At 29.6% G+C, this 26475-nt stretch overlaps 1 protein-coding gene and 1 long non-coding RNA gene across 3 annotated transcripts in view; one reads left to right on the top strand and one right to left on the bottom strand.

The window, feature by feature from the left end:
• Als2 (Amyotrophic lateral sclerosis 2) overlaps positions 1–26475 on the top strand; it is a 109467-nt gene that overhangs the window by 14108 nt on the left and 68884 nt on the right. Inside the window, exons 3-5 of the mRNA XM_075355217.1 lie at positions 9816–10073; positions 14463–14726; positions 22321–22618. Coding sequence (XP_075211332.1) covers positions 9816–10073; positions 14463–14726; positions 22321–22618 — 820 coding nt within the window. The remainder of the gene's footprint in view (positions 1–9815; positions 10074–14462; positions 14727–22320; positions 22619–26475) is intronic.
• On the bottom strand, positions 4552–14056 carry LOC142318766 (uncharacterized). 2 transcript variants are annotated; one of them, XR_012755040.1, is made up of 4 exons: positions 13934–14056; positions 13412–13637; positions 10593–10844; positions 4562–4686 (listed from the first exon to the last, which is right to left on the bottom strand). It is a non-coding gene; the product is annotated as an uncharacterized LOC142318766 (long non-coding RNA). The 2 variants fall into 2 exon arrangements; XR_012755041.1 differs by lacking the exon at positions 10593–10844 and having other exon boundaries at positions 4552–4686.

The following is a 26475-nucleotide window of genomic DNA, read 5'->3' as shown; positions in this document are numbered from 1 at the left end:
AACAAGTCTTGAAGAAGTAGGAGGATGATAAGAGAATATGAAGTGGTAGGTATGTATTAAGACATAGCTGGAATAGGTACAGATATGAATTTATGTGGGACACTGTGAGGGTAATGTTATACCATCTAATAAACATGCTTAGTTATATTCATAAAATGTTTATTGTAATCCATATATGTGTGTATATATGGAGTACATAAAAAATGTTCTTTCTACAGTACCCAATATCTGAACGTTTACTTAGTATATTTACTTTTGTTTATAATTTTAAAACTGTGTGTTTAACTTTCAATTATGTATTTATTTTTTATTTGTTCTCTTCCAACATGATAACAGTTAATTTTAATTTTAAATATCCATTGTCTGTATTCTAGTGTAAGGTTATTTTCACACATCTTATTATATGTTTAGTCATTTTTTAATAGAATTCTTCTATTCTTGTATGAATAACAACAATTTTATAATATGTCTGTCTTTTTTAAATGCAAATAGTAAAATTTTAATTCTGTAAATATATTTATTATTGATATATATATATATATATATATATATATATATAAATTTTAAAAATTAATAAATAGATTTTTTTATGAAAAATAAAAAAACAAAATATAATTCAAAACAACAGCTAAATAACTCCTTCAACATAATACATAAGCTTCTCATGATGACAACACGGAAAGGAATCACTGACTCAAACAAAAAAAAATAATATTAAAAATAAAAGACAAGACAAAAATCTAAAGTAAAACATAAAATATGAATACGCACCCATAGTTTTCTTCTTTTTTTTTTATCTCATTTTTTTGGGTTATGTAATATAAGATATAGTTTAATTGAGTCAGCTTGTGTGAATATTTTATTTCTGCTGGTTTGTTGGAATTTTTGAATTGGTTTAGTTTTATTTTTGATAGGTTTACTTGGTCCACCGAGTGTTATTAGGATCCTTTTTTTAATAGCTTAACTAATCAAAGCTTAACATGAAAATGTTTTTATGATTTTTAATTTTTAAACATAGTTTATTTATAAATTATATATATAATATAATAATATTGATATAAAAATGAGTAAATACTGAAACATTTCTTGTACATCAAAATTATATGAATTTTGGCTTTATTGTCTAAAAAAAAATTAATAAACAATTTTTTACAGTTAATTTTTCTCAGTTAATCTTGGTCAGTTTTAGATAGAAATTAAAAATTCTTCATTTGTCAACCATCACCGAAGACAGAAGACAGGAACTTTATAAAACTTTTGTAAAAATCCTGTAGCAATTCATTTAAGCTATCAACTAGTTATTATTACTGTTCATTAATTCTTCCATCAGTGTAAAATATATATATATATAAATAACTATTCAGAAAATTTAAAATTTTTCTGATCACTATTTTTTCATGAAATCATATAAAATTAATATGATATTTGTTGAATAATTACAACAAATTTCATTACATGATTTCATTACATTACATGCAGTCGTGTGGAACAAACTATATTCCGGATTATGTGTGATTAGAAAAAAAGTTTAAATTTCATAAAAAAATATATATATTATGTGGTGTATATGTGTGTGTGTACATACTACATATTACTCTGTACACACACACACACAAAGAAGACAGAGTGTTTCACGAGGATTCTGCAGTACTTTATAGGCATATTCCACTTATCAAAACAATGAATAAAGTTCAGATAAACATAGGTATGGAAATGCTTTGTTAGCAAGTTAAGACTAGCAAAAGATTTCACCTTTATCTCTGCTCCACCAGTGAAATGAGTACGTACTGAAATTTTGTGGCCATTAATCTGTAGGCGAAATTAATGGTTTTCTATGGTTTTTGGCTGTAGACAATTGTATCTCCTTTAATTTTTGTAAGACATCTGAGTTAAAACCCAAAATTAGGGGTCCAAAAAACAGCTTTTTAATGTTTAGTTTATAATAGCTTTCTTAAATAACTAGTAAATGCATAAACGTTTTCTACAAAACTTGTAAAGAATTTGATTCTTAAAAAAGTGATGTAATCACAGCAACATACATTACATGGTATATATATATATTTTTTTTCTTCTAAAATCAATCACCTATGCACTAATAATTATAACTTTAAATATATATCCAGTATTTATCGTTTGTAGTGACGTCAGATATAGTGACATATCGAATGTAGTGACCAAAAACTTGTCTCTTGGTTGGTTTGGTATGCTGTTAATACATAAATATAGTATGTGTATTGTTTATAATTACATTGGTTGTAGTGACATATCAGGTTATTATGACTTACTTTCTACTTCAGTGCAACATTTTATTGTTTATAATGATGGACGGACATGACTCATCAGTAACATAGTATATCTACACTAGCTACAGAAATATTTGGACTGCTAAAATTTAAAATGAGTCACCTTTTCCTTTTTACCTGCATATGTAATATAATTCTTGTTTTTCTTATATTATAATGACAGACGGAAGTGACTCATCAGTAACATAGTTCACCCAGTATCGTTTATATTGACATTGGGTATAATGACATATCGAATATAGTGACCAACAACTTGTCTCTTAGTAAGTTTGGTATGCTATTAATGGATAAATACAGTATGTACATTGTTTATAGTGACATTGGTTGTAGTGACATATCAGGTTATTATGACTTACTTTTTCTACTGCAGTGCAACATTTTATCGTTTATAATGACAGACAGAAGTGACTTATCAGTAACATCGTATATCTACATTGTAGCTACAGAAATATTTTGACAGTTCCTTTTTTCTTACATATGTATTGTAGTTCTTTTTTTAAATTTATTTGTATATCAGATTATTGTAAACTGAAGCAGTCATACTCAGTTGTAATTAATCTTTTGCTGTGAGCGTATTATATCGTGCAGGTACAGTATTTTATTTTATGTATCCTGTGTAATTCATTCAATAGTGATTTAATTATGACTTCACAAAAAACATTCACGATAGAGGAATTTGTATTTATTATTACATAGTATTTTTATAAATTTTTGTGGAAATAAATTATTATTACTGTATTACAATACCCGTGTACATGGCATATTAAAGTAGTTCCACTAAGCTACCTAAACATTGATTATTGTTAGTATCAGTTATAATGTCCTAAAATCAGTGGTCCATTGGAGGTCACCTATAAACGATATTTACTGTATATATATATATATATATATATATATATTAGATCAACCGAAGTACAGAATAAATAAAGTAGGATGACTTAACTTATTCCACTATATATATGCAGGAGCGCTTTTGTGATTTACTTGCATCATCAGCTGCATTATATATTCATAATTATATTTCACTAGGTTTGTAATGTAATTTGAGATAAGTATCTAATGCAGCTGATGATCCGAGTAAATCGCAAAAGTGCTCCTGCGTTTATAGTGGAGGTAAGTAATACTACTTCATTTATTCTGTACTTTGGTTGATCTAATATAATAAATATATTTGTATATAGTACAAAGGAGTATGATTCTTAAAAGGATTGATTTTAAATATACATATAGTGTTTTAAAGTTATGTAATAATTAAGTTTTACTTACATTGGTAAATTATATATGAACAACTTAAACAATATTTTTCCTATAAGTGTTCAATGTTTGCTCCATCGTCACACTCTTTACACCTTCAGAAAATAAAAATCTTAGCACACTGTTTTTTCACAGTACTTGTTTCAGGGAACCGACATTTTGTAATAAACAAAAGAGTTTATAGTGCTTTTCAAATAGCTAGTATTTTTTATACCAGTGATGCAAAGATGAGTATCAGACAGTTTAATTTTATTCTCTTAAGTAGTATTTCCACTGTTGCCACTGTTCATCTCTTTAATTATTGAATGATTCTTGTATTAAAAAAAAAATTTCTGATGGTTGGTTAAATTTTATGTTCTTTTAAAAATATTACCCTCTTGGCTTTTAGTCTAAGTAGAAAAATTTTTACATTCAACAGCGTATTTAAAAATATTCTATTGTAGTACATAAATAGTTTCATAATTTCAGTTAATAATTTGATGGAAAAAAAGGTTGTGAAGGAAAAAATAATTCTTTTTTAATAAAACTGGTTTAATTCTCAGTCAGTTAAAAAGAGTCAGTTGATTCAAATAAGAGATCACCCTATCCGTATATCTATTTGCTGTAGAGAACTGTGAAATAATTACATTTATCTTTAACAGACATTTATAATTTAAAAAAAAAATTGAATTTTTATCTGCATTGAAAATTGAAATGGCAATTTCTGTTTTTAATTGAAGAATTGTTTTTAATTTTAAAAGAATTTATGTTGAGCTACCATTCAGTAGATATTAATCAGAATACAGGCCAACACATGTATGTATGCATGTATGTTCATCATCCTAAAATTTGTATGTTTTTTTTTTAGGATTTGTGTACTCAGGGGCAGGGGAGCAGAAAATGTTCTGACCCCTGAAATTTCCCCAAAACAAAAGTGTGAGGATTTATTACATTTTACCAACCAATTTATTATATATAATGAGTTATAAAAAGAGAAGTAATAAAAATACACGGGTTGCAGACACTTAATTTATTCAAAAAATTATCTTATGAAAAGAAATACATTAATAATCACAACTCAATAAACACAGTAGTCTAATATTGGCTGTATTGTGATTGCTTCAAGGGAAGATGACCACTGAAGAGGGCACTGTAATAAAATAAATATGTTAGGCTTAACCTAAGAGACATGTTAAAAAATGATTACTTACTTATTAAGCTAATTGTTAGAATACAAATCAGCACCTGAGAGGTAAACAGTTGTAAATTCAACGGAAATCCGATGGAGTTACCGTCATTTACCTCTCAGGAGCTGAAATTTATTCTGATTTATTTTTAGAACATACATAAATATTGTCAGGCTAATAAAAAATCTGCCAATTTGATGTCTGTAGGATTCTTTAATGATTTTGTTAAATGTTTGGTAATGAAAAATTATTTTAATATTATGATAAATTTAATAATACTTCATAAAGACAAATTACCTATAATGAGTGCAGTGATGATTATCAGTTCAAGTCATTAAGAAAAGGCAGTCTTCCCATATCTTTGCGAAGACTGTCAATGACTTTTGATAAACACGTTATCACCAACATTAGCATTGTTTTGCCTGCAAGATAAGTCTGATACTGTACAAAGTGATTGTGATTCATCAAGTTTTATTTCTTTCTTTTCTTTTTCCTGTTTAGCCTTCGATAATTACCTTTCAGATAATACTTCAAAGGATGAATGAGGGTGATATGTATGATTGTAAATGAAGTGTAGTCTTGTTCAGACTCAGTTCGACCATTCCCCAGATGTGTGGTTAATTGAAACCCAACCGCCAAAGAACACCGGTATCCATGATCTGGTATTCAGATCCGTGTAAAAATAACTGATTTTACTAGGACTTGAACACTGGAGCTCTCAACTTCCAAATCAGCTGATTTGGGAAGACGCATTCACCATTAGACCAACCTGGTGGGCTAATCAAGTTTTATTTGTTTGATTAAAGGTTCGCTTCTATTTATTTCATCACCATCACAAGTTTTTGTTTTTAAAAATACAGAAATACTAGGTTGATCTTTAATTCTTGGTTTTTCATTTGGGTGTTTGTTTACAAAATGATTTCCAAGTTTCTCGCATCTGCCGCGCCAGTAACAAAACACACAGTTTGCATCTTGCTTACTTTTAAGCAACATTGCTTACTTTTAATGTCTACATTGTTAATTAATGTACAATTATGATATTTTATACTCGCTATAAAATTTTTGTGTATATCACTTAACACTATTAAAAGTCACTTAACTACTTCACTATTAAAAGAAAACAATACGCTTGCAGCCGGCCAACTAATAAAAACATAGAAACACTATTGCCTACCCAGAGCAGTTTAAGGAATAGTGCAGTAGAGAAGACACAAGATGCAATCAAGCACACACACACCCACACACACACACACACACACACACACACACACACACACACACACACACACACACACACACACACACACACACATACACATATATATATATATATATACACACACACACACAGGTGACTACAATGTTTCTATAATCAGTAATGCGTCCCTTGCCTGTCGCAATTTGAGTTTATGAATTATTGCTCACCAGGAATGAATGTTTCTTTTTAAAACTTGTTAAAAGATCAGTTATTCTAGTTAATAATTGTAAAAATGATTGAATACAACATCAGTTGATATTTACGTCATGATATCTATTTTTCATGACTGGTAAAAATTTCTGTGAGGTTCCCAGACAGCCCAAATTTCCCCTGAATCATGTTTGTGCATTCAGACATATTCTGCTCCCTTGCTCAGGGGGTCATAAAACATCAACATTTGTAAAAAAATCCTACCGTTAGCTGAATTATAAAAGTAACAATTATTTTTGTTGTCGTTTCAATCAAAATATTGTTGATTAAAAAATTATATTCGTCATTATTTCTCTCCATCTGATAGTATTTTGTTAGGCTCCATGCCATGTCATCGATTTCCAATTAATTTTTTTAAAATCATTCCTTCTCAAAAACTCTTTCCACCCCTGTTCTCTTCTTTATTTTTAGGTGTCCTTTTACACATCCTCACCCATCTCTTTTTTTGTTCTTCCTGTAGATTTTCTTCCCATTAAAAGAATACAGAAGAATAGAATTATGTCTTCATTAAATATTAATTTTTAAAAAGAATTCTTATATATTTTATGAAAGACAGTTCTCAAAGGTTGTAAGAGATTGACATTACAACTAATAGATATTAAAAAAATATATAACTTAAAATAAACAAAAATTAGATTTCTTTCTCCTTAATTTTCTTTCTTTCTGATTTTTCCATATTCCTATCTTATCTGTTTTTCTTTTATTTAAAAAAAAAATTATCAACAAATATTAAATTACAATCTTAAAGACAACCGATCCTAAATCTCTTGTTATTGAAAACTTTTTCTAATTATATGTAAAATAAGTCTTTCTTCAGCTACTCATCTCCTTAAGTTCCCAGACCATCTTATTCTAATTTGATTTTTTCTTCTAATGCTCTTCACCCTATGCCTTCTCAAAACAGCGTTTTTTACTTTATATCTTCTTTTCTTTCTTAACGTGCTTCTTGAAAAATTTAACTCTTTTCTTTTTTTTTTTTACTTTTTTCTTCTCTTTCACCCAAGACTCTGAACAATATGATACACAATTGGAACAAAAAAACACTTGCAAATTGTCTGTTCTCGTTAGTTCTTTATCTCACATCAAACTTTAATGGTTAAGTAAAATTCTCCTGTTATCTGCCTTTGCTACTAATTTCCTGATTCGCATTCCCATCCTTAGATTTTTCATATGCTAAATACATAAAAATGTTTAACTTTTTTTAGTGTTGTTTTATTTTTGCAGACTACCTCTTCTGTTCTGATCATTTCTTGTCATTACTAAGGTTTTTTTTTTTACTTTTCTAAGTTGCTAAGTTTATTTTTAGTATCTACATTTCCCTATTTATTCATTTTAAGGAGTAAAGTGATTTTAAACTGAATTTTCCTCTTCTCCCAGAATAATATATTGGTAGTACTAATTGATTGCATTATTAATATATAATAAACTGAAGAAAGTTTTTAATATTTCATAATATTATTATTAAAATAAACCTTTTTTTTACACCTGTCTTTTGTTAACTTATAAGACACGTATCTCATAATAAGCTTATAATTATGATCTAATTACGTATTTATTTTGTTTAATATGACCTGTCAGTAAAAAATAAAACATATGTAATTCTAATAATTTATGGTATTTAAAAATATAATTAGATTAAAAAATATGATATTACAATTCAAGTTTAGTATGCAGTATATACAAAAGAGAAGAAAAAGTAAAAAATTACTGTTATTTGAGAACTATGGTAATAGAGGACTGAAAGAATATAATGAAAATAAAAGGAATAATAGTAATGGCAAAGAAAGCCTTCAATAAGAAGAGGAAATTACTATATAGTAAGAGTCTAGACTTAAAAAGATAAGGAAGAGGTTAACCAAATTTTATATATGGAGTGTCCTATTGTAAGAAAGTGAAACATGGACATTGCAGAAGACAGAAAGAAAATGGATTGAAGCTTTTGAGATATGGATATGGAGAAAGTAAGACAAACGCCTGAAGTACATACAAAAAAGGAAACTAGTTAGGGCATATGGTTAGAAGAAGTAAAATTTTTACAACTGCATGGAAAGAGTCAGCAAAAAGAGAAAGGAAATGAGGAAGAAGAAGTTAACAATTGAGGTGAAGCTCGGAAACTTCAAGGGGATGGAGGAAAAGGCTTTGGATATAAATGGATGGAGACAGCGGTGGAGTAGTTCTACCAACAGGCAGAATATCAGATGATGATGCTGCTGATGTTCAGAAAGTCCCCATATTCCTAGATAAATAGTATTTTATTAATATTTTTTAGAAATGAAATATCAAATAATTATTTCATTGTTTTTTTGTTCACATATCAATTGTGGGTGGCGTAATCATTATAATTTTATGAGACATAACTTAAGACACAACTCATTCTTGAAAAGAGCCTAGTTATTCTCAAGAATTATAAGGATCTTGTACCAGGTTCACTAGAGAAAGTGAAAAATGAATTGTTTTCCCATTGCCTTCTTCACTGAGCTAAATTTGTTACATATCAACATTTCAAATCCATTGAAATGCAGGCCCTGCAAGTGAACCTTTACCCTAATTGCTACTGAGAAGGTGGCTGCATAATGAGCTTCATTAATCTGAGAGAAAACAACTCTGACTTATAACACTTATGTTTTTTCTTTATTTCGTTGTTGATACATACATATCTTACACATACAGTGATTGTTTTTCCGCACATATGTTTGATATCTAGTTAATAGTTTTTTCAAATTTTTAAAGAGAAGTTACCTGTAGTGTTTCCAAAACTAGAACACTAAAATTCTGTAACAAGAAATGTCTGTAGCTGCTAAATATTGTGCTGTAGCGTTGTTAGCAATGTGTATGTGAGCTTTTTATCTCATATCATTCAGATACTTTTTTTTTGTCAATCTCACCACTTCAAATAAAATGTACATTTTTCTTTTAAGGGATTTAAGTTTATTCCAATGTATCTAGTTTTTTCTCTATCTAATTTTTGATGCTTGCTTAACTTACCTTTGTGTTATAGCTGGCTCTGGTTTAAATCCATATTTTTTACCTTTTTAATTAATACACCATTTTCTTAGTTTATTACAATGTTATTCTTCTATTTCTAAATAGTATTACCTGTTTCCCGCATTGTTTTGTAACGTTCTGTTCAAAAAAAATTTGTAAATGTATAATTTTAACATTTCTCAAAAATTATGATTGATGTCATTTTGCCATCCATTAAAAGTAAATAATATTTCATTTACTGAAAAAGTGTAAGTAAAGTGAAATCAGTATAAATCATAAAAATTGTATGGTTTCTATCATTTTTATTATATTTTATTGAGTACTATAAGTTTTACTGTTTTAATAAACCATTTTAAGTGTTAATTTTACAGCTAATTTATCTAATTTTGAGAAAAGTGTTTTCGAAGCATCTCTTCCATTCTTGTTAACAGTTGTCATTGTAATTTTATTTTTTATGAATAGTTGTAAGTTGAGTGAAATTAGATTTATGAGAGTTATTGCTTACAGTTGTAGTAAAAATTTGACATATTCTAGTAAAACCATTCTCATGAGCCCTAATAGACTAAATAAAGTATCAAAAAGGTATAAAACGACTTATTTAAGATTTATGATTTTATTTTGGTTTTTTTTTTTCTATAGGCCTGTTGTTGTGTACCAGCTGACTCATGTTGGTACAATGCGTGTTGAATGTGGTTGGTCACATTGTGCAGCTGTAACTTTGACAGGTCGTTGTGCAGTTTGGGGTCGTAATGATATGGGTCAAGTCTGTGAAGAGACAAAAGGAACTGATCAATCATCGCCTATCATATGGGGTCGTACTTCTCAAGCTGTAACTGGTTCAAGACATACTCTTCTTTTAGCTCCTGATAATACACTTCATTGGTTAGGAAAACATAGGTAAATATAAATTATTCTTTTTGCATCAAAAAATTATAAAATATGTACATATTTATTGAAGTTTTGCCAATGTTACTTCGCTACTTTTTTCTAGTGTTTTTAATTTTTTTTATTGAATTAAGTTAATACACCCTTATTGAATTAAATTAGTGACATCCTTTATTATTATGATTAGACTTATAAAAAATGGTGCTAACCTTTGTGAATTCATACGTATGAGTGTTGGTCATCATTTATTGGAGCAGTGGAGCTACATACATCTGTGAATTCATCTATCTAAAAACTCTAAAACCTAATAATGATTTGAAATGGATTATATCTGATTAAAATATAAAAGATTTTTGTTTAGTTTGAGAATTTTAGGTATAAAAATATGACACTTTTTGCTTGACATTTGAGCTATTAATATACTAATAATTATTATACTAATTAATATACTACTATATTACTAATTAATATACTAATGTATTATTTTACTTAAAAAATAATACAAAATCCATAATCTATATTGAAATTTACCTAAATTTGTTGTAACATGCACTAACAAATGAAGTCTGTGCAGGAACCTCCTACACTGGTGACCAAAGATTTTTTGTAACTAGAAATTTTATAGGGTTTGTAACTGATGGATAACATTTTAAGCATTTATTTAAACAGTAACTGTTAGCTGATGGCTGAGTGCAGTTATCCATATTTTTTTAGGCCAGAATGTGTGGTGATTTGTAGATTTTATGAATGATACCTCTCCTGATTGGTTTTCAGATTCAGGACCTTGAAAGTAAAAAACAGAGACACTGTTGGTGTGGAATGGTACACAGTTTTATTTAGTTCTGAAAAGGATAAGCTTACAATATGCTCATTTTATAAAGTTAATTTACTAAAAATATTAGTGTACATGATTAATGATATGTATTTATCCATATTTGTCATTCTTCACAATTAATAATTTTGGTCTGAAGACAGATTTGTGTTTCTTTTTAGAATTGCCGTACATAACACTTTTTCTGAATAGTTATCCTGTATTATTATTGTACTTAGTTAAGTATATTATGATGAAATGCACCAGTATTAGATTTAAGTAGCAAAACTAATCAGAAAGTTTCTGGACTGTACAGTCAGTACACAGGACATTGAAGATCATTATACTTAAACCTGCTTACTCAGCCTGCCAAGTGGTATAGCATTGTGATGATTAATAATTCTAACATTTCTGTTATACATACAACCTACAGGTTCTAAGTATAATAGCTTTAGAAGAATATATTCTGCATTTTCTGAACGGTACATTATTGTATAAAATTAATATTACATTTTTAATGAAATTTACAGAACCGGTGAATCATTCCACTGTAAATAGGATATCACATCTTTTACTGTAGAATTTTTTAATTGCTACTTGATTCATTCAAAACTGTGTTAATGCAATTTCTGGTGAAAGGTTCTGAAACTGTGGGTGTTAATTAAAAAGAAATATAAATAAATTTGAACAAATCATGAAATTTTCCAATATTAACCTCACATAAAAACATTTGAAAATTTTTAGCTTTATAATAATCAGATATCCAAAGTAAATTTAGTATGCTTGGCATAATGTAAGGTAAATACATGGCACTAACTGTGTATTTCTGCATGATTAAGTACTACCTAGAAACAATAAAGATCCAATTTTTTTTTTTAAATTTTATTTCTCTCTTTTTAGAATTAAGTAGGTAAAAGAAAAAGTAAGTAAGTTTGTCTTTTATTAGTAAGTAAAAAATGTCCCATAGTTTGGAACAAGCTTTTTAATCAGCCTTGAAACAATAAGCTCCTTGCAAGAATTCAAGTAACAATCCCAGGAATCTCAACACTCACCCTAAAAGCATCTAATAAAATCTACACTATAATAAATGCCTATGCACCCACTAATAATAAAAATAACTCTCAAAAATACTGTAAAGAAACAGAAAAGTTTTGGGATCTACTTCACTTGACTATAATAATATCCCCAAAGACCATGTTAAACAATTAATCAGAGACTTAAATGCTGAACTAGGCAGAGAAAGAAGATACTGTGACATCATTGAAAATGGACCGCCTAATTAAAAGTAACAAAAGTGAACAGAGACTTGTTGATCTCTGCAGAAATCACACAACCTAATCTCAAAATCCACATATTTCAAGAGGAAACCTCAAAAACTGAAAACCTGGAAACAACCTGACTACACTAAAGGAGAATAGCAACTACACTGTGTCTTAACCAACAAATACTACCACAAGGGGATCTACAACGAAAAAGTTCTCCAAGGAGAAAACACAGGTACAGATCACTGTATAGTCAAGATTAAAATTAAATTTACCCCCAAAAGAAATCAACAAAACCAAGTCCCTAAAACTAAAAGAAAAATGTGCCCTACCTGACTAATCAAGAATGAAAATGACCAAAAAGCAATCAGAAAAATAAGTCACAGATAAACTCCAAGATCTAGTCAACTACCTTAAACAAATCACAGAAGAATTAGTCCCAATAAAATCCCATAAAAAGCATCAGTGGTGGAACAGTAAATGTGACAAAACAGTGGAGAAAAAACATCAAATATGGGTTATTTCATCAGTCCCAAGAGTGAGAAACATCCTTCCAAAATCTAGTAAAACAAAGAAAAGAAACCACCCGAACCCTAATGAGAATAAAAAAATACGCCATAAAGACACTCTGAAGTCAATAGAAGAAGAATTCAATAAAGCACAGTCAAGAAACTGCTACAAAACCTTAAACTCAGCTAAAAAAATATGAATCCCAAACCTACTAATAAAGAATGAAAACTGTAAACAACACGGAAATCCTATCCTAATATTTCAGCAACTCCTAAGTCGTGAAGAACTGACAGAACTCCTTCTTTACCTTATCATCAACACCTCAATAACAACACCACCAGAAAACATCAATCCTCCCACTATAAAAGAAATTTACCAAGTACTGGGTGAGATGAAGAATTCCCATTGAAGTAATAATGGATAATGGATTGACTAAAGTGACCCTATATGGTCATAAAAGATAATAAAAAAAGTAAAAATTTATTGTAATTTCAGTTCTAAATTTGAATGACCTTTATGTAGCAAGAGTGGACAATATAAATGAAAGTTATTGTTATTTTTGACCCAGTGGATGCACATTGTTGGCAATCTTAAACCTGAATTTTTAGATTATGTATGATTAGTATTAGAAATTTATTACTAATTAATAAAACCAGTATGCAGTGAAAATAGCAGATTCCTTTTTCAAATTTTTTGCAAATGATTTGTTTCATGTAAAGAAAGTTCAAAAAATCATCCTTTGCTAATAAAAATAAAAAAATATTTACCTTCTGATGAACTCTATATTCTTCTAGTCTAATAATCTGAACGACTGAACAACTTTATTTTAAACTGTTTATTTTCTACTTGCTCAGGGTTTTGAGAAATAGTTCCATTCTCACTATCCTCATTTTTATTATGTGATTCATCATCACTTTTCACTAAGCAGCAATGAAGACTAGAGATTAATTTTTTGAACTGAAGAATGTTACTCTTGATCGATGCTTATTGTTGCTGCAAAAATGAAAGATGATATGAATTATACTGTTTACATTTTCTCCTTTCTTTGTTAAATTAAATGCTTAGTACAATTTTATTTTACTAAGAAATAAGAAAAAAGAGAAAGAGAGACGCATTATTCCAGCTTACTAATGATGGAATGGTAGCTTGTAAACAAACAATATGTTTTGAATTAACTTAGATTAAAGTAGTAATAGTAAAAACAGTATTATTAAACTTTTGTAATCTGTTTTAAATGCTAATGTTATATTATTACAATGTATTGTATTTTATCATATAAAAATAATTACCTTATAAAATTTATCACATTTCAATAATTTTCTTTGTTTGTAATTTGATTAACATTCATTTAATTCTGTTGTTTTGAATACATAATTTATAATTAATATGCTCGTAGTTAAATGGAAATCTGTTAATTGTGTAATAAAGAATCATCTAGGTTGTAGTACAGTGTTAATATTTTATCATTTTCTTTTTTGTTGTCACTTCCTGTTTTCTGTTTTATTTCCTGATATCATCATCCTGTTGATTTTATTAAAATGCATTTTTAATTTAAATTAAAGATAAATCTTTAGTAATAAAATTATTTTTATGCTGACTATGAAGTTAACACTGTAGTTTGTGCTGTAACCATTTGTAAACAACATTATATTTAAGAGTATAGAAGGCAATCTATAAAAGTATGAGAAGGCATTTTTTTATTATCGTTTGTGTTGTTAATAGTGATTGTATTAAAAACATACTTTATTTTTTTCTTATTTTTTATGCGTGGATCTCCTTCTTAATTATGTTATCATTTTTTTCCTCTCTTTTTTTTAGACCAGAAACTTTGAACAGCAACAATACAGAATTAGATGTATCTGAATACATTGCAAATGAGGGAAGTATTCCTTTACGTGTATTAAGCTCAAGTGATTACAGTGCATGTCTTCTTGGTATTACTTGTACTGAAATGACATCAAACTCTGATTTAGCTAATGAACAGTGTTTTTTAGAAGAAATGATAAATGTTCATACATCAGTTGTTAAACCTTTATCTAGAAAATCATGCCTTGATGACTTCTTTGCCAACCTTTGTTCTCGGTAAGTAGTATTCTTATAAATTGTGTGTGTGTGTGTTTGCTCATGTGTGTATGCATCTTGATTTATATTATTTACTTAAATAAAGGAATATATTATTTTAGGTTATTTGTTCAACTTATTCTTCTTGTCAAGAATTAATAAATAATTAGTCTTAGTTAACACTGTTCATGTGTAATTTATTAAGTTTGCTCAGTGTAGGTGCTGTTACAGAAAGATGAATTAAAAATTTGTATTTAAATGTTAAATTTCAAAACCTTCAAATGTAACAAAATCTACTTAAACCTTATTGAAATTTTTCATCAGAAAATCCTTTTAATAAATTACAAATGAAACTTTTCGTAAATATTTTGCACTTAAATACTAATTTTTTGTATAATCTTTTCACAAAATAATGGAAATTAGAGTTTGAGGAAAACAGATGAATAACAGTTTACTTTTTAATGTATAATTTAACATAATTTTACAGGTTTTCTACAGGAATTTAATAAACTAGTACGTTTAACAATAATTAAGAACAAGGCTTAATATAGTATAAAATAGAATTTTTTTCCATCAAGTTTGTTCATTTTTCCCACCACTTGTGTCATCAAAGAGTTTCAGCAAATCTTTGATGACAAGTGTTTTCTTTAGTGATCCTGTAAACCCTGTTTTATAAGTATTTGACTATGCTAGTATTATTTATATTACTATTATATATATAAAATTAATACTTTATAAGAAAAATAGAAAAAAAAAGAGAAAATATAATTACATGATCAACTTTATGAACAGTTTTATTGGAACATTAACTTCAGTGGAACATTGAATTTTATCTCTGCTTCTTAAGAAATGTGATCATTTCATAAAGATAAATATACAAAATTATTGACTGTTTAATCAATCATTTAAATCCTACATAAATACAACATTCAAAGTTTTGTTTAAAAATGCATAATCATCATTACTAAATAAAATCAAATTTTTAATTGTTAAATTTTCTAAAATATTTTATTTCAAGGGATTGAGGCTGTACAGCAAGGTTTTGCCTTTTGCCTAGATTTTGCCTAATTAAGGTCTTATTTTTCTTAGACACATTTGTTATTAATTTTTAAAAAATAATAACTGCTGGTATATACTTGCTGGCTTACTAGTATTCCCCATTCACCTCTGTTTTGTAATGATCTTTTACCTTAACATCTCATCACATTTATTACATGTATATCATCATTCTTTTTTTACATATTCCATTTCTTGTTTTCATCTAAAGGTTTTACTTTCTACAATACCGAATTACCAAATTAATAAAACAGTGGATGTTTTAATACATGATCCACCAGTCTTGTTTGCTTCTTTAAGATTTTGCTACTAATTTCCTTATTATTCATCTTAAAATTTCTTCGTTTGAATTTTTTTCAACCCACATAATTTTAAATCACTTATCTTGCACTGTTTACTGGATCATCCAAAATTTTTATTTTAATAAGTGGAGCATTATCTTCTTTCCTTACTAGTACTATGCCTTCTTTTATCCAAAGATACTTAAGTTTCTTACTTTTTTTACAACATTCTTTAGCATTTGCAAGAAACCTTAGTTTATTCATGAACATTAGAACAGTTCATGAGATTCCTACATACTTTGTAGATATTATGTGCTTCACACTTATGCATTATAACAAAAACCCTTCTAAAAAGTTTAATTATTACTCGTAAGGGTGCTTCAACATTTGACCTAGGAACAGATCAGTGATTAACATTTATCTCGTGTTTTATTTTGAAATCTTATGTGTCACCAAACCTTTTTAAAACACAATTTGTTTCATTTATTTTCTGGGCTACACCATATGTTTCAATAATACTTGATCTTCATATTGCTTCTTGATGATATCTTTTTTGTTCTACAGCATTATAACTTAAGTTATTTTCAGAATGTTTAGTTTTATTTTCAAATTGTTTTAATTAATTACTAAATATTAATCTTAATAGTTTAGATTGTTCATCAGTTATAGCCTTATTTCCGATATTTTTTTTTGAAGTGAGGAACCCATTTACAGGCGCCAAAGCAATGTCAGACTCACTAACAGGTTCTGCAAGCTGTTACAGAAAATGCTATGTATTCCTGTGCGCTACCGACTAAACTTCCATCCCTGGCGACCCTATCTCCTAGGAAACCACTAATAAAGCATTATTTCAGGAGGAGGGGGGTAAGTGCCCACACTCACATTCAGTCTCCACAAGCAAACATCATCCACACCAGATCACTACATGTTCATACTGCAAACCACAAATACCTAAAGAAGGAAAACATCCAGAAAAAATAGCACACCTGAAATTTACTAAGACGTACCACACACATATTTATACATTGATACAATCAAGCCAACACAAGACAAGCGCACAACAATCATGAAGACATGGCCACAAGAAATAACTTATCCACCAAAGCACACTCAACAGTTAATTAAATTTCCACAATCTCACCCAGAGTACACAAACACACATACAACTCAACTATGTAACAACTGATTACTTATCCACACGACTGTCAGCCATAATTACTAAAAATGTGAGCAATGCCCCCAAGCACCAGGAGCAGACTGTCCATGACCTCACCGCACTAAAGCAAATTATTTTTGATATTAGTTAATATTTAAATATTATCATAACTGAAGATCTGAAGTCAATTTCAGTTCTATTCTTATCTGCTTCTGCTGATATAGATGATACACCTAAAATACCACTTCCTGCTTATCTCTTGATTATATAAGGCATTCTGTTTTTCACCAATGGTTTCCTAATGGTTAGTATATAACACCTATATTGTCTGTCATGTAATTGCCATCTTACTATTTTGACATTTACTTCTAATCTGTGATTCTGTGGCAGCAACTTATCTCTGTTTTTACTTTCCATCTATTGCTTGGTGATGTTATTTAACGTGAGGAATTAATTTTTGTTTAAGGTGTACAGGTGTATTTAACCATAATATAAATTTCTTTTGTCATGTTTTAATTGGTACTTTTTATTTTGTATTAATGAGTATCTTTACACCCTATTGATTTTGTTCTGTTTTGTTTTTTAAACTCAGTGGTTTAAGTAGTTTTTTTACTTATTACATAAAATGCTAGTCATTTTACAGAATTTTTCTTTCATCGTAATGTTATTTTGCCTTCTTTTAACCGTTATTTTTGTATTATGTGAGATCTCTCTCTGTCCTACTAGACTTGAAATTTTTTTAATAAAAATATAATTATAGATACAGTATTGCCAGAAAGTTTAGAGACAGACCTAGAAATAGAAACTTTTTAAAGAAAGTAGCTTTAATGATATAAAATAAGAAAATTATGTAATCTCCATACAATAGTTAATAGGGCCTCCCTTAGCCTTGTAGCACTCCTTATCCTCTTCAGCATGGGATGAAGTTAGTAAGCTTCAGACACTCATCCTTTATAAAGTTCTTCCAGATCTGCATTTAAACTTCACTATTTGTGTTGCTAAATCTGCAACATAAACTTCATTTCGGTCTTATTCTTAGGCTTTTGTTTGGCTAGACTTTAAGCCATCATGTTCCACATATTTTCGATGGGGTTTAGGTCAGAACTCCTTGCTGGCCATCAGAGAACCTCAACATCTTGCTTAGAAGACAGTTCTTGGTGTACTGAGAGGTGTGACACAGGATGTTGTCTTGCTTGTAGATAAAACTTTCACTAAGCAATTTTTTAACCTACAATAGCATGACTTCTTCCATTGCTTTGCAGTATTTTACACTATTCATAGTCCTTTCAACAAAAGAAAGCTTCCCTGGATCCACAGTTGTGATGAAAACCCCACATCATAAAGGCTTCACCACTGACCACTGGCCTAAACTGCTGGAGCAACACAAGCAGGCAAAAATTGTTCAATCTCTGTACGTTAGACCCTGATTTTACATCTAGGAAATAGCTCAAATTGACTTTCATCTGAGAAGACAACATGCCTCCAAGCATCCTTTAACCAGTCGAGTCGAGCCTTACACCAAATTTTACATCGCTTTTTAATCAGATCATTTATCAAGGGTTTACAGAGTGCCTAGAAAGTCTTCATACCGCCTTCCTGAAGCCTTTAAGACAAGAAGCCTTGTAGACACATAAATATTGAAGTCTTATTCATCTTTCTTCATAGCAGACAATAGATCATTACAACTTGGCATTTTGGTTTTTACAACTCAACATTAAAAGCTTTCGATCCTGACAAGGTGAGGTTTTGCACGGTCTGCTGCTTCGCGGAGTTTCAATCACTTAAAATGTCTCACTATTTTCAACACATGTTTTAGACACGTGAAGTTTAGATGCTATTGATCAGTATGATTTACTGCACTTGTGCATACTGATAATTGGTATCCAAGACACAGCTTGGTATCTTCAGACACAGATAATTGCCCCATTTCTGCAGAATTTACTTTCACATAGTAAAAAGTGTTGTGAAGTTATAAACAATGGTCGACACAACATCAAGGTCATCAGAGAATGTGCATGCAGCCGATCCATCACAAACAAGACATAGAGAAAACAGCTATGCACTCAGAATAGATCTAAGTGTTAGGTAGAATGAAAATGTCCAATTTTGCCACTGAATTTCCCTCCAAAAAAAAAAATTTGTTTGAGAGGTGACCAAATGAGTAGAAATTGTTTGTCTCCAAGTTTATTATTACTTAATGATTGTTTTGTCATAACAAAGCTGCAGTAAAAATTTCATAGCTGTAAGACAAATTGTTTTCGACAAAAAAATATTTTAGTCAGAAAAACAGAATTTTTTAACCATGTTTTAAAAATGAAAAAACATTCTATTTGAAAATGTATTAGAGCTAGAACAGTGAAATTGTTATTGAAAACCTGTAATTAGATGCCTTATAACATCATGTAAAACATTGACTGAAATGCAGTTAGTTTAGGGACAAAAGCAGATGAAATGAAATGTAGGCCTGTCCTTAAACTTTCTGACAACTCTGTATACATCCCAAAATATTAATATTTGCTTAGGATCCCCTTGAAACTCCATTTTATTCGGTTTTTTTAATAGTAGCAGACTTATTGTTAAATAATTTTTGTCTACTGAATTAAGTGATAAAATTTCATTTTTTTCTTCAAGTGAGTGTACTTATTTGTAAATTATTAATGTTTCGTTTTTTGATATTTTTTAATTCTCTACCCTGTCATATTTATTCTTGGATGATGATTAATCCATCTTTTGGTTGCCTACCTTCAAGGGAAAAAGTAAATTCTGTTTTTTTTTTCTGTATGAACATATATTTCCACACTTCTTTTTCATATACTGTTAATTCAGTACTTCTTAGATATTTGTGGTAAGGAAATGATTTATTACTAAAAAGATCAGAAATTTATTTTAATTTTAAAATTATAACAAAACCTGTGTTCTTATGTACACATGTACACATGTGCACATGCACCAAATGTGCCACAATAAAACTGTTACAGTGAATACCTTATTACAATAAACCATTCTAAAATTATTTTTTTTTTTCAGTTTGTGGCAAATTTCTCATCAATTAATTTTCAGTTTCTGAAATTGAAAGTACAATTATACTTTCCTGGTACAATGATACTCAGTATAGTTTAAATCCCTCTGCAATGTGATAGGCAGCTCCCCAATTTAAAAAAAAAAAACATTTTTATGCTCAAATGTGTAATGTGGCCCATGTCTGGTTCTAGTGGTTAAACTTGTTGCCACATATCAGTTGTTTAACAGCTGATTTTCAAAGTCGAAAGTTCTGAGGTTCAAATTTTGGTAAAAGTTGGTTGCTTTTATACAGATTTGAATGCTAGACAGTTAGTACTGATGTAATTTGGTGGTTGGTGTTCAGTTAACCACACATCTCAGGTATGGTTGGCCTGAGTCTGTACAAGACTACACTGCATGCACATATATCACAATATCATCCTCATCTCATTGGGGCATAGGAGGTTTGCTTATTGTTCACTACTAGAACAGATTGCAATCCACCAAGCTGATCTAGTGGTGAACCCATCTTCCCAAATCTTCTGATTTGGAAGTTGAGTTCCAGCGTTCAAGTCCTAGTAAAGGCAATTACTTTTATACAGATTTGAATACTAGATCATGGATGCTGGTGTTCTTTGGTGGTTGGGTTTCAATTAACCACACATCTCAGGAATGGTCAAATTGAGATTGTACAAGACCACACTTCATTTAACTCATATATATCATCCTCTGAAGGATTACCTGAATGATAATTCCTGGATGCTAAACAGGAAAAATAAAGTAGAACAGATTGCAGCATATATACTGGAAATAAAAAAATGTGTAATCTGAAGTTTTCAGTTGTAAGCATAGTAACCCACCGGGTTGGTCTAGTGGTGAACGCGTCTTCCCAAATCAGCTGATTTGGAAGCCGAGAGTTCCAGCGTTCAAGTCCTAGTAAAGCCAGTTATTTTTACATGGATTTGAATGTTAGATCGTGGATACCGGTGTTCTTTGGTGGTTGGGTTTCAATTAACCACACATCTCAGGATTGGTCGAACTGAGAATGTACAAGACTACACTTCATTTACACTCATTCATATCATCCTCACTCATCCTCTGAAGTATTATCTAGAAACGGTAGTTACCGGAGGCTAAACAGGAAAAAGAAAAGTTGTAAGCATAGTGAATAAAATAATTTATTTAGTTACTGTATGGTAACTTATGGAGCTTGCTTGAATTATACTTTATTAGCAAGAGAACATGAAGTTTACTCAAGGAAAATTTATTAGGAAGAACTAAGCAATTTGAAACTTGGAAATATTGTATGTAACTCATTTGCTCTTACTCTTACTCTTCTCTTATTAATTGGCAAAAATAGAACTGCTCCAGTTATTTTGTATCTTTTCTGGTGAGTGTAAAGCTTGCTTTGTAGTAACAGTAATAAATTGTGTAAGATCTTGTTTTATTCCTCAGTCAGTTTTCTGTTTAATTCTGAAATGTTATTGTGGAAATTTCTCCTCTAGAAACATAAGTACATTTATGTTTATAGCCTTATAGACATTAGCCTTTCTAGACATGTGACCTTGTCAAACATGAAAAAAAAAATTGTTATTATAACTGCCTAATAATTATTCATTTTTCTCTTTACTTTGGTAGTTTTTTGATCAGTAGTTTTCACTACTAACTATGTTACAAGTAATAACTGTTTGGATTAGGAAAGGTTGTTTTTAGGAAATAAAATATCTGCTTTATTGTTTTTTTATAAATTGGGTAAGAACATTTGTATATTCATTGAGAAAGAAATTGAGTAAAATTTTTAATTAAATGTGAAAGAGATTTATTGTTAGTGTTAGCAATATTTTGTATTCTCATTAGAAAAATCATTAGCTGAAATAGATAATAAAAAAAATTGTCGTATAAGAGTTTTTCTGAATTTAAAATTAATTACTGATAGCAACAATGTAATTCCTATGAAATTTACTTTTATGTCAAATTTGTTGATGAGATGCTAACTGGATTATAAATCTTCTTATTACAGTTTGAAATCACATTAAAATTTGGGAAATATTGATTTATAATTTTCCTGTTTCACTATTAACTTCTTAGTAAATCTATCATATTTCATTTATTGTTGTTTTAGATATACTGATCTCATCCATTTTACTGCATGGAATGTTGCAACTCTTTATCAAGGATTACCTAGCTGCGTTTTGTTGCAGACACACACTGATGAGCACTTGTTAGTGTACGAAAGATATTTGTCTGCTGTTTGTGATGTAATCACTATGAGTGGATTTGCTCAAATAGCACGTTGTGTTGATATACCGCAAAAACTAATAGCATGTTTTTCAGATAGGCTTCCTTCTCGTAAAACCTCTCCAGAAAATGTTCTTACTTTTGCGTTTGTGTATCCATTAAGTCGAATATCATTCTATAAGGTAAGATATATTAGTGTTGTTTTTTTTTTTAGTAGTAAATTAATAATTCACCGGGTTGGTCTAGTGGTTAATGTGTCTTCCCAAATCAGCTGATTTGGAAGTCGAGAGTTACAGCGTTCAATTCCTAGTAAAGCCAGATATTTTTACATGGATTTCAATACTAGATCGTGGATACCGGTGTTCTTTGGTGGTTAGGTTTCAATTAACCACACATCTCAGGAACGGTCGAACTGAGAATGTACAAGACTACACTTCATTTACACTCATACATATCATCCTCATTCATCCTCTGAAGAATTATCTAAACGGTAGTTACCGGAGGCTAAACAGGAAAATGAAAAGAGTAGTAAATTAATGGAGGCCTAATTTCTAGGTTCATGCATGACATTTTTTGTGAAATATTTAATCATTTCTTTTAAAAGTTAGTTCAAATGTTTTACCAATATTTAAAAAGTTCTTTTGCATAAAATAAAAATTGAATTCTCATTAACCCTCTCATGATCATAGACAAGTCATTTTAAAATGGTTCAAATGGAGGCATTAGTCATTTTAAATCATGATGTCCATGCCATCACAAAAGACTGGAAAGTTAGAAAATTTTTACTATAATTTCAGAAGTCATAAAACTTTAACATTTATCACAAAACTTAGGTTCTTCACCAAAAATAAAATACAAAGATGATCTGTAAAGTTTTTGCTTCTGCAGGTGGCCTCCCTTACTGTTTTAGATTAGTCTGAACTAAGGATCAGGAGTATAAAGACATATTGTTTTTTTTATGTACAATTAAAAATATGTAAAAAAGTAAAAATAAATCTTACTGGATGTCAAATTGAAAGGGCAAGCCAGTTTTTAAATGTAAGAAAAGTTTTTCTTATAGAAATTCATTGGCAGACTACTAAACTATTAAATTTGATGAACACTTTAGATATTATAAAACTAAAAAACTGGGTTTCTCTAATGTTTCTGACCATCTTATTAATAATACCCATCCAATATCTGATATTCATACAAATTTAGAAGTACTGTAATTAAGAAATACAATATTAATACAAATAATAGAGTTTTTTACATTTTAGATAGATTTTACGTATATAAATATAAAATTAAATTTAATTTGATTTGCCTACATACAGAATATGAGGATAAACGATCATATAAGCTGCTGTAGATAGCAGCACTTCTTTAGGCATTGATAATTCATAATAATTCAACTCTGTACAGTCACATAACGTTGGCTAGATAGTCTACGTGGATTTCTATTTTATTTTTATTATTAATTTTCATTTTGACTTTAAATTTAATTTTTTATTAATGATTCCATATTTTGTATATATGCAATTTTTAATTTTAGTTTACAATTTAAAATTTTAAATATAAAAAAATATTAGTTTAATTTTGTTTTGATTTAATTGGAAAAGGATCTTTAACAATTTTAAATCTCAATTTTAATTTTAGTATGGAATTTGCAATGTACAATTTTAATTTTAATGTGTAATTTGTAATGAAACATTTGAAAAATTATAGAGCAACTGATGATGTGAGTTACTCGTGAAAACGCTCTTGCTTGGATTATGAAATAATCCAAGGTGTCTTAATAATCATAGATAGGTGTCATCCAACAATATATATATATTACTTAGGTCGTCCCAATTGTTAGTAGAGCTCATACTTCCGAACAGCACAATGAGGCGAACTGGTAACAGTGATGCCAGTCAATTATGATTACTCATGTAACCATTATTACCTGACAGACATGTTTCATTCACTATTTTATGCTTAGGAGCTGTGTGAAGAACATTGCTCATTTTTATTGTACATGTTTTTCTTGTGAGTATGGATATAAAAACAAAACAACAGTGCACATTTGATATTGTGTTTGACACAGCTTTTCAGCCTCAGTGATTGTGCAAGAGAAGAAGGACCCCTATAAAGAAGAATGCTAATAAAAGGTAATAAGAGTGAGGGTGATAGCAAATAATTATTATAAAATTAGGGTAGAGGGGGCACATTTCAACTGTTTAAATTTCCCTCCACAGGAACTGTTATTTGATTGGCCAATTAAGTTTCATAATTGAACAAAAGCTGGCAATAGTTTTGCGTCCACTTGCTATCGCATGTTTTGTAATGCAATGAGTTCTGTTACATGTCCTGTGAAGTTAAAACTGAATTTCATTTTCATCAATTAATTTTTCTTAGCATTCATTGAGGTAAGTTAGATTTATTCATCAAGTTAATTAAGAATTTACGCATCTAACTATACTATTAACAACTAGAAATTGCTTTTTTAAAACGATTTGTAAAATGTGGGGCTGATTCCAACAAATCTCTGGGTGTAGATTTCAACAGTGTTGAAATGTACCCCTCACAATAATTAAGTATTAATTTAATTAATTTTCTGTCAGATTCAGGCACCTTGGTATGATCTTATATAAAGAAGAGTAATAAGCCAGAAAGGCCATGCAAGCAGTTAAAGATATGGCATGTTCCTTAGAAAAGCTGCAGACTTATATGGAATCTATACTGCTTTATTTTATAGAATGAAATAAAAGTAAGGCAGCACGTTGAGAATAACCCAACAGTGGATACTTCATCAAATGCTTTAGCTCTCAAGTATACATGTCTGCAAGCTATTACCGCAGATCAAGAAAATATCATAAAAAATTTATAAAATTATTGTAGTCATTATAAAAGTGCTTATAATTATAAATGATTAAAGTAATCATAATTATAAAAGTGATTATATCATAAAAAATTCAAATAAGAATTATGATCTGATTTACAGACAAGTACAAAATTTACACATGATTATGATTTACACCTGGGCTCAAGCATGTCAACTAATTGAGATGAAAATAAATTAGCTGTAATTGACTAAATCAAGGGTTTTATGAGTATGAATCTTCATAAACGGCTTGCCTTACAAAAGGCAGAAAACACCAGCCCGTCAAGAGCTACAGCTTTTAATAAAGCAAATGTAGATTTTTTTGAAAATAATTATGAATGAGCTATTCACTCAGATGATTCCACTGCAGATAATATAGATAACTTAGGTGACAAGAGTATCAATGGTATCTCAAGCTCAAAAAGTGGTTGCTAAGATGGCAACTCTTTAGGTTGGTCAGGTTGTATCTGAGAAATGAGGAACAATGATAACAGCGTATATGATTATCGATGCTGTCAGAAATACAATTCCTCCAGTATTTGTATTTTTCTAGGGGGAAATTCCATGATACACTGTTGTTTGGAGTGCTTGAGGAAGTGTAGGGTTAGTAAACACTCCCAAAAGTAGATGGATGATCAGCCCTCTATTTTTACAGGTTCTAGAACATATTAGAAAAAGCATATAAGGTGTTGAAAGAAAAAAAAAATTACTAACTAATGGACAACCATGAAAGCCATTACACTGTAGATGCTGAATTGTGTTTGCTAGGGATAATGGTATAGTGTTAGTGACATTTTCTTCTCATTGCACTCACCATCTCCAGCCCTTGGATGTTGGAATAATGGGGCCAATTAAATCAAAACTAAAAGTAGCAGAAAATGACTGGCTAGTATCAAATCCTGGAAAAACTATTACCATCACAGCCTGGCTGCATTAACAAGCACAACCTACATTTCTCTCATTTAGATTGAAAAATTATTGCTAATGTCTTTAAAGCAATCAATACCTGGCTGCTTTCTCATCTGATTTTTACAGACGAAGATTTTCTAATACCAATATTAGGCCTATTCATAAACCAATCAGTTCTACAACAGGATCCATTCCTTATAGTTCATGTTTTGCTTGTTGTAGCAAGCTACACTACCAAAAATTGGCCTACAACAAGCAGCAAACCTCTGCTGCAAACTTATTGAG

The sequence above is a fragment of the Lycorma delicatula genome, chromosome 2, assembly GCF_047948215.1.
Source record: "Lycorma delicatula isolate Av1 chromosome 2, ASM4794821v1, whole genome shotgun sequence".
In the NCBI taxonomy this organism is placed as follows: domain Eukaryota; kingdom Metazoa; phylum Arthropoda; class Insecta; order Hemiptera; family Fulgoridae; genus Lycorma; species Lycorma delicatula.
The sequence above is the reverse complement of the archived record's forward strand: the minus strand, read 5'-3'. Positions and strand labels throughout refer to the sequence as shown.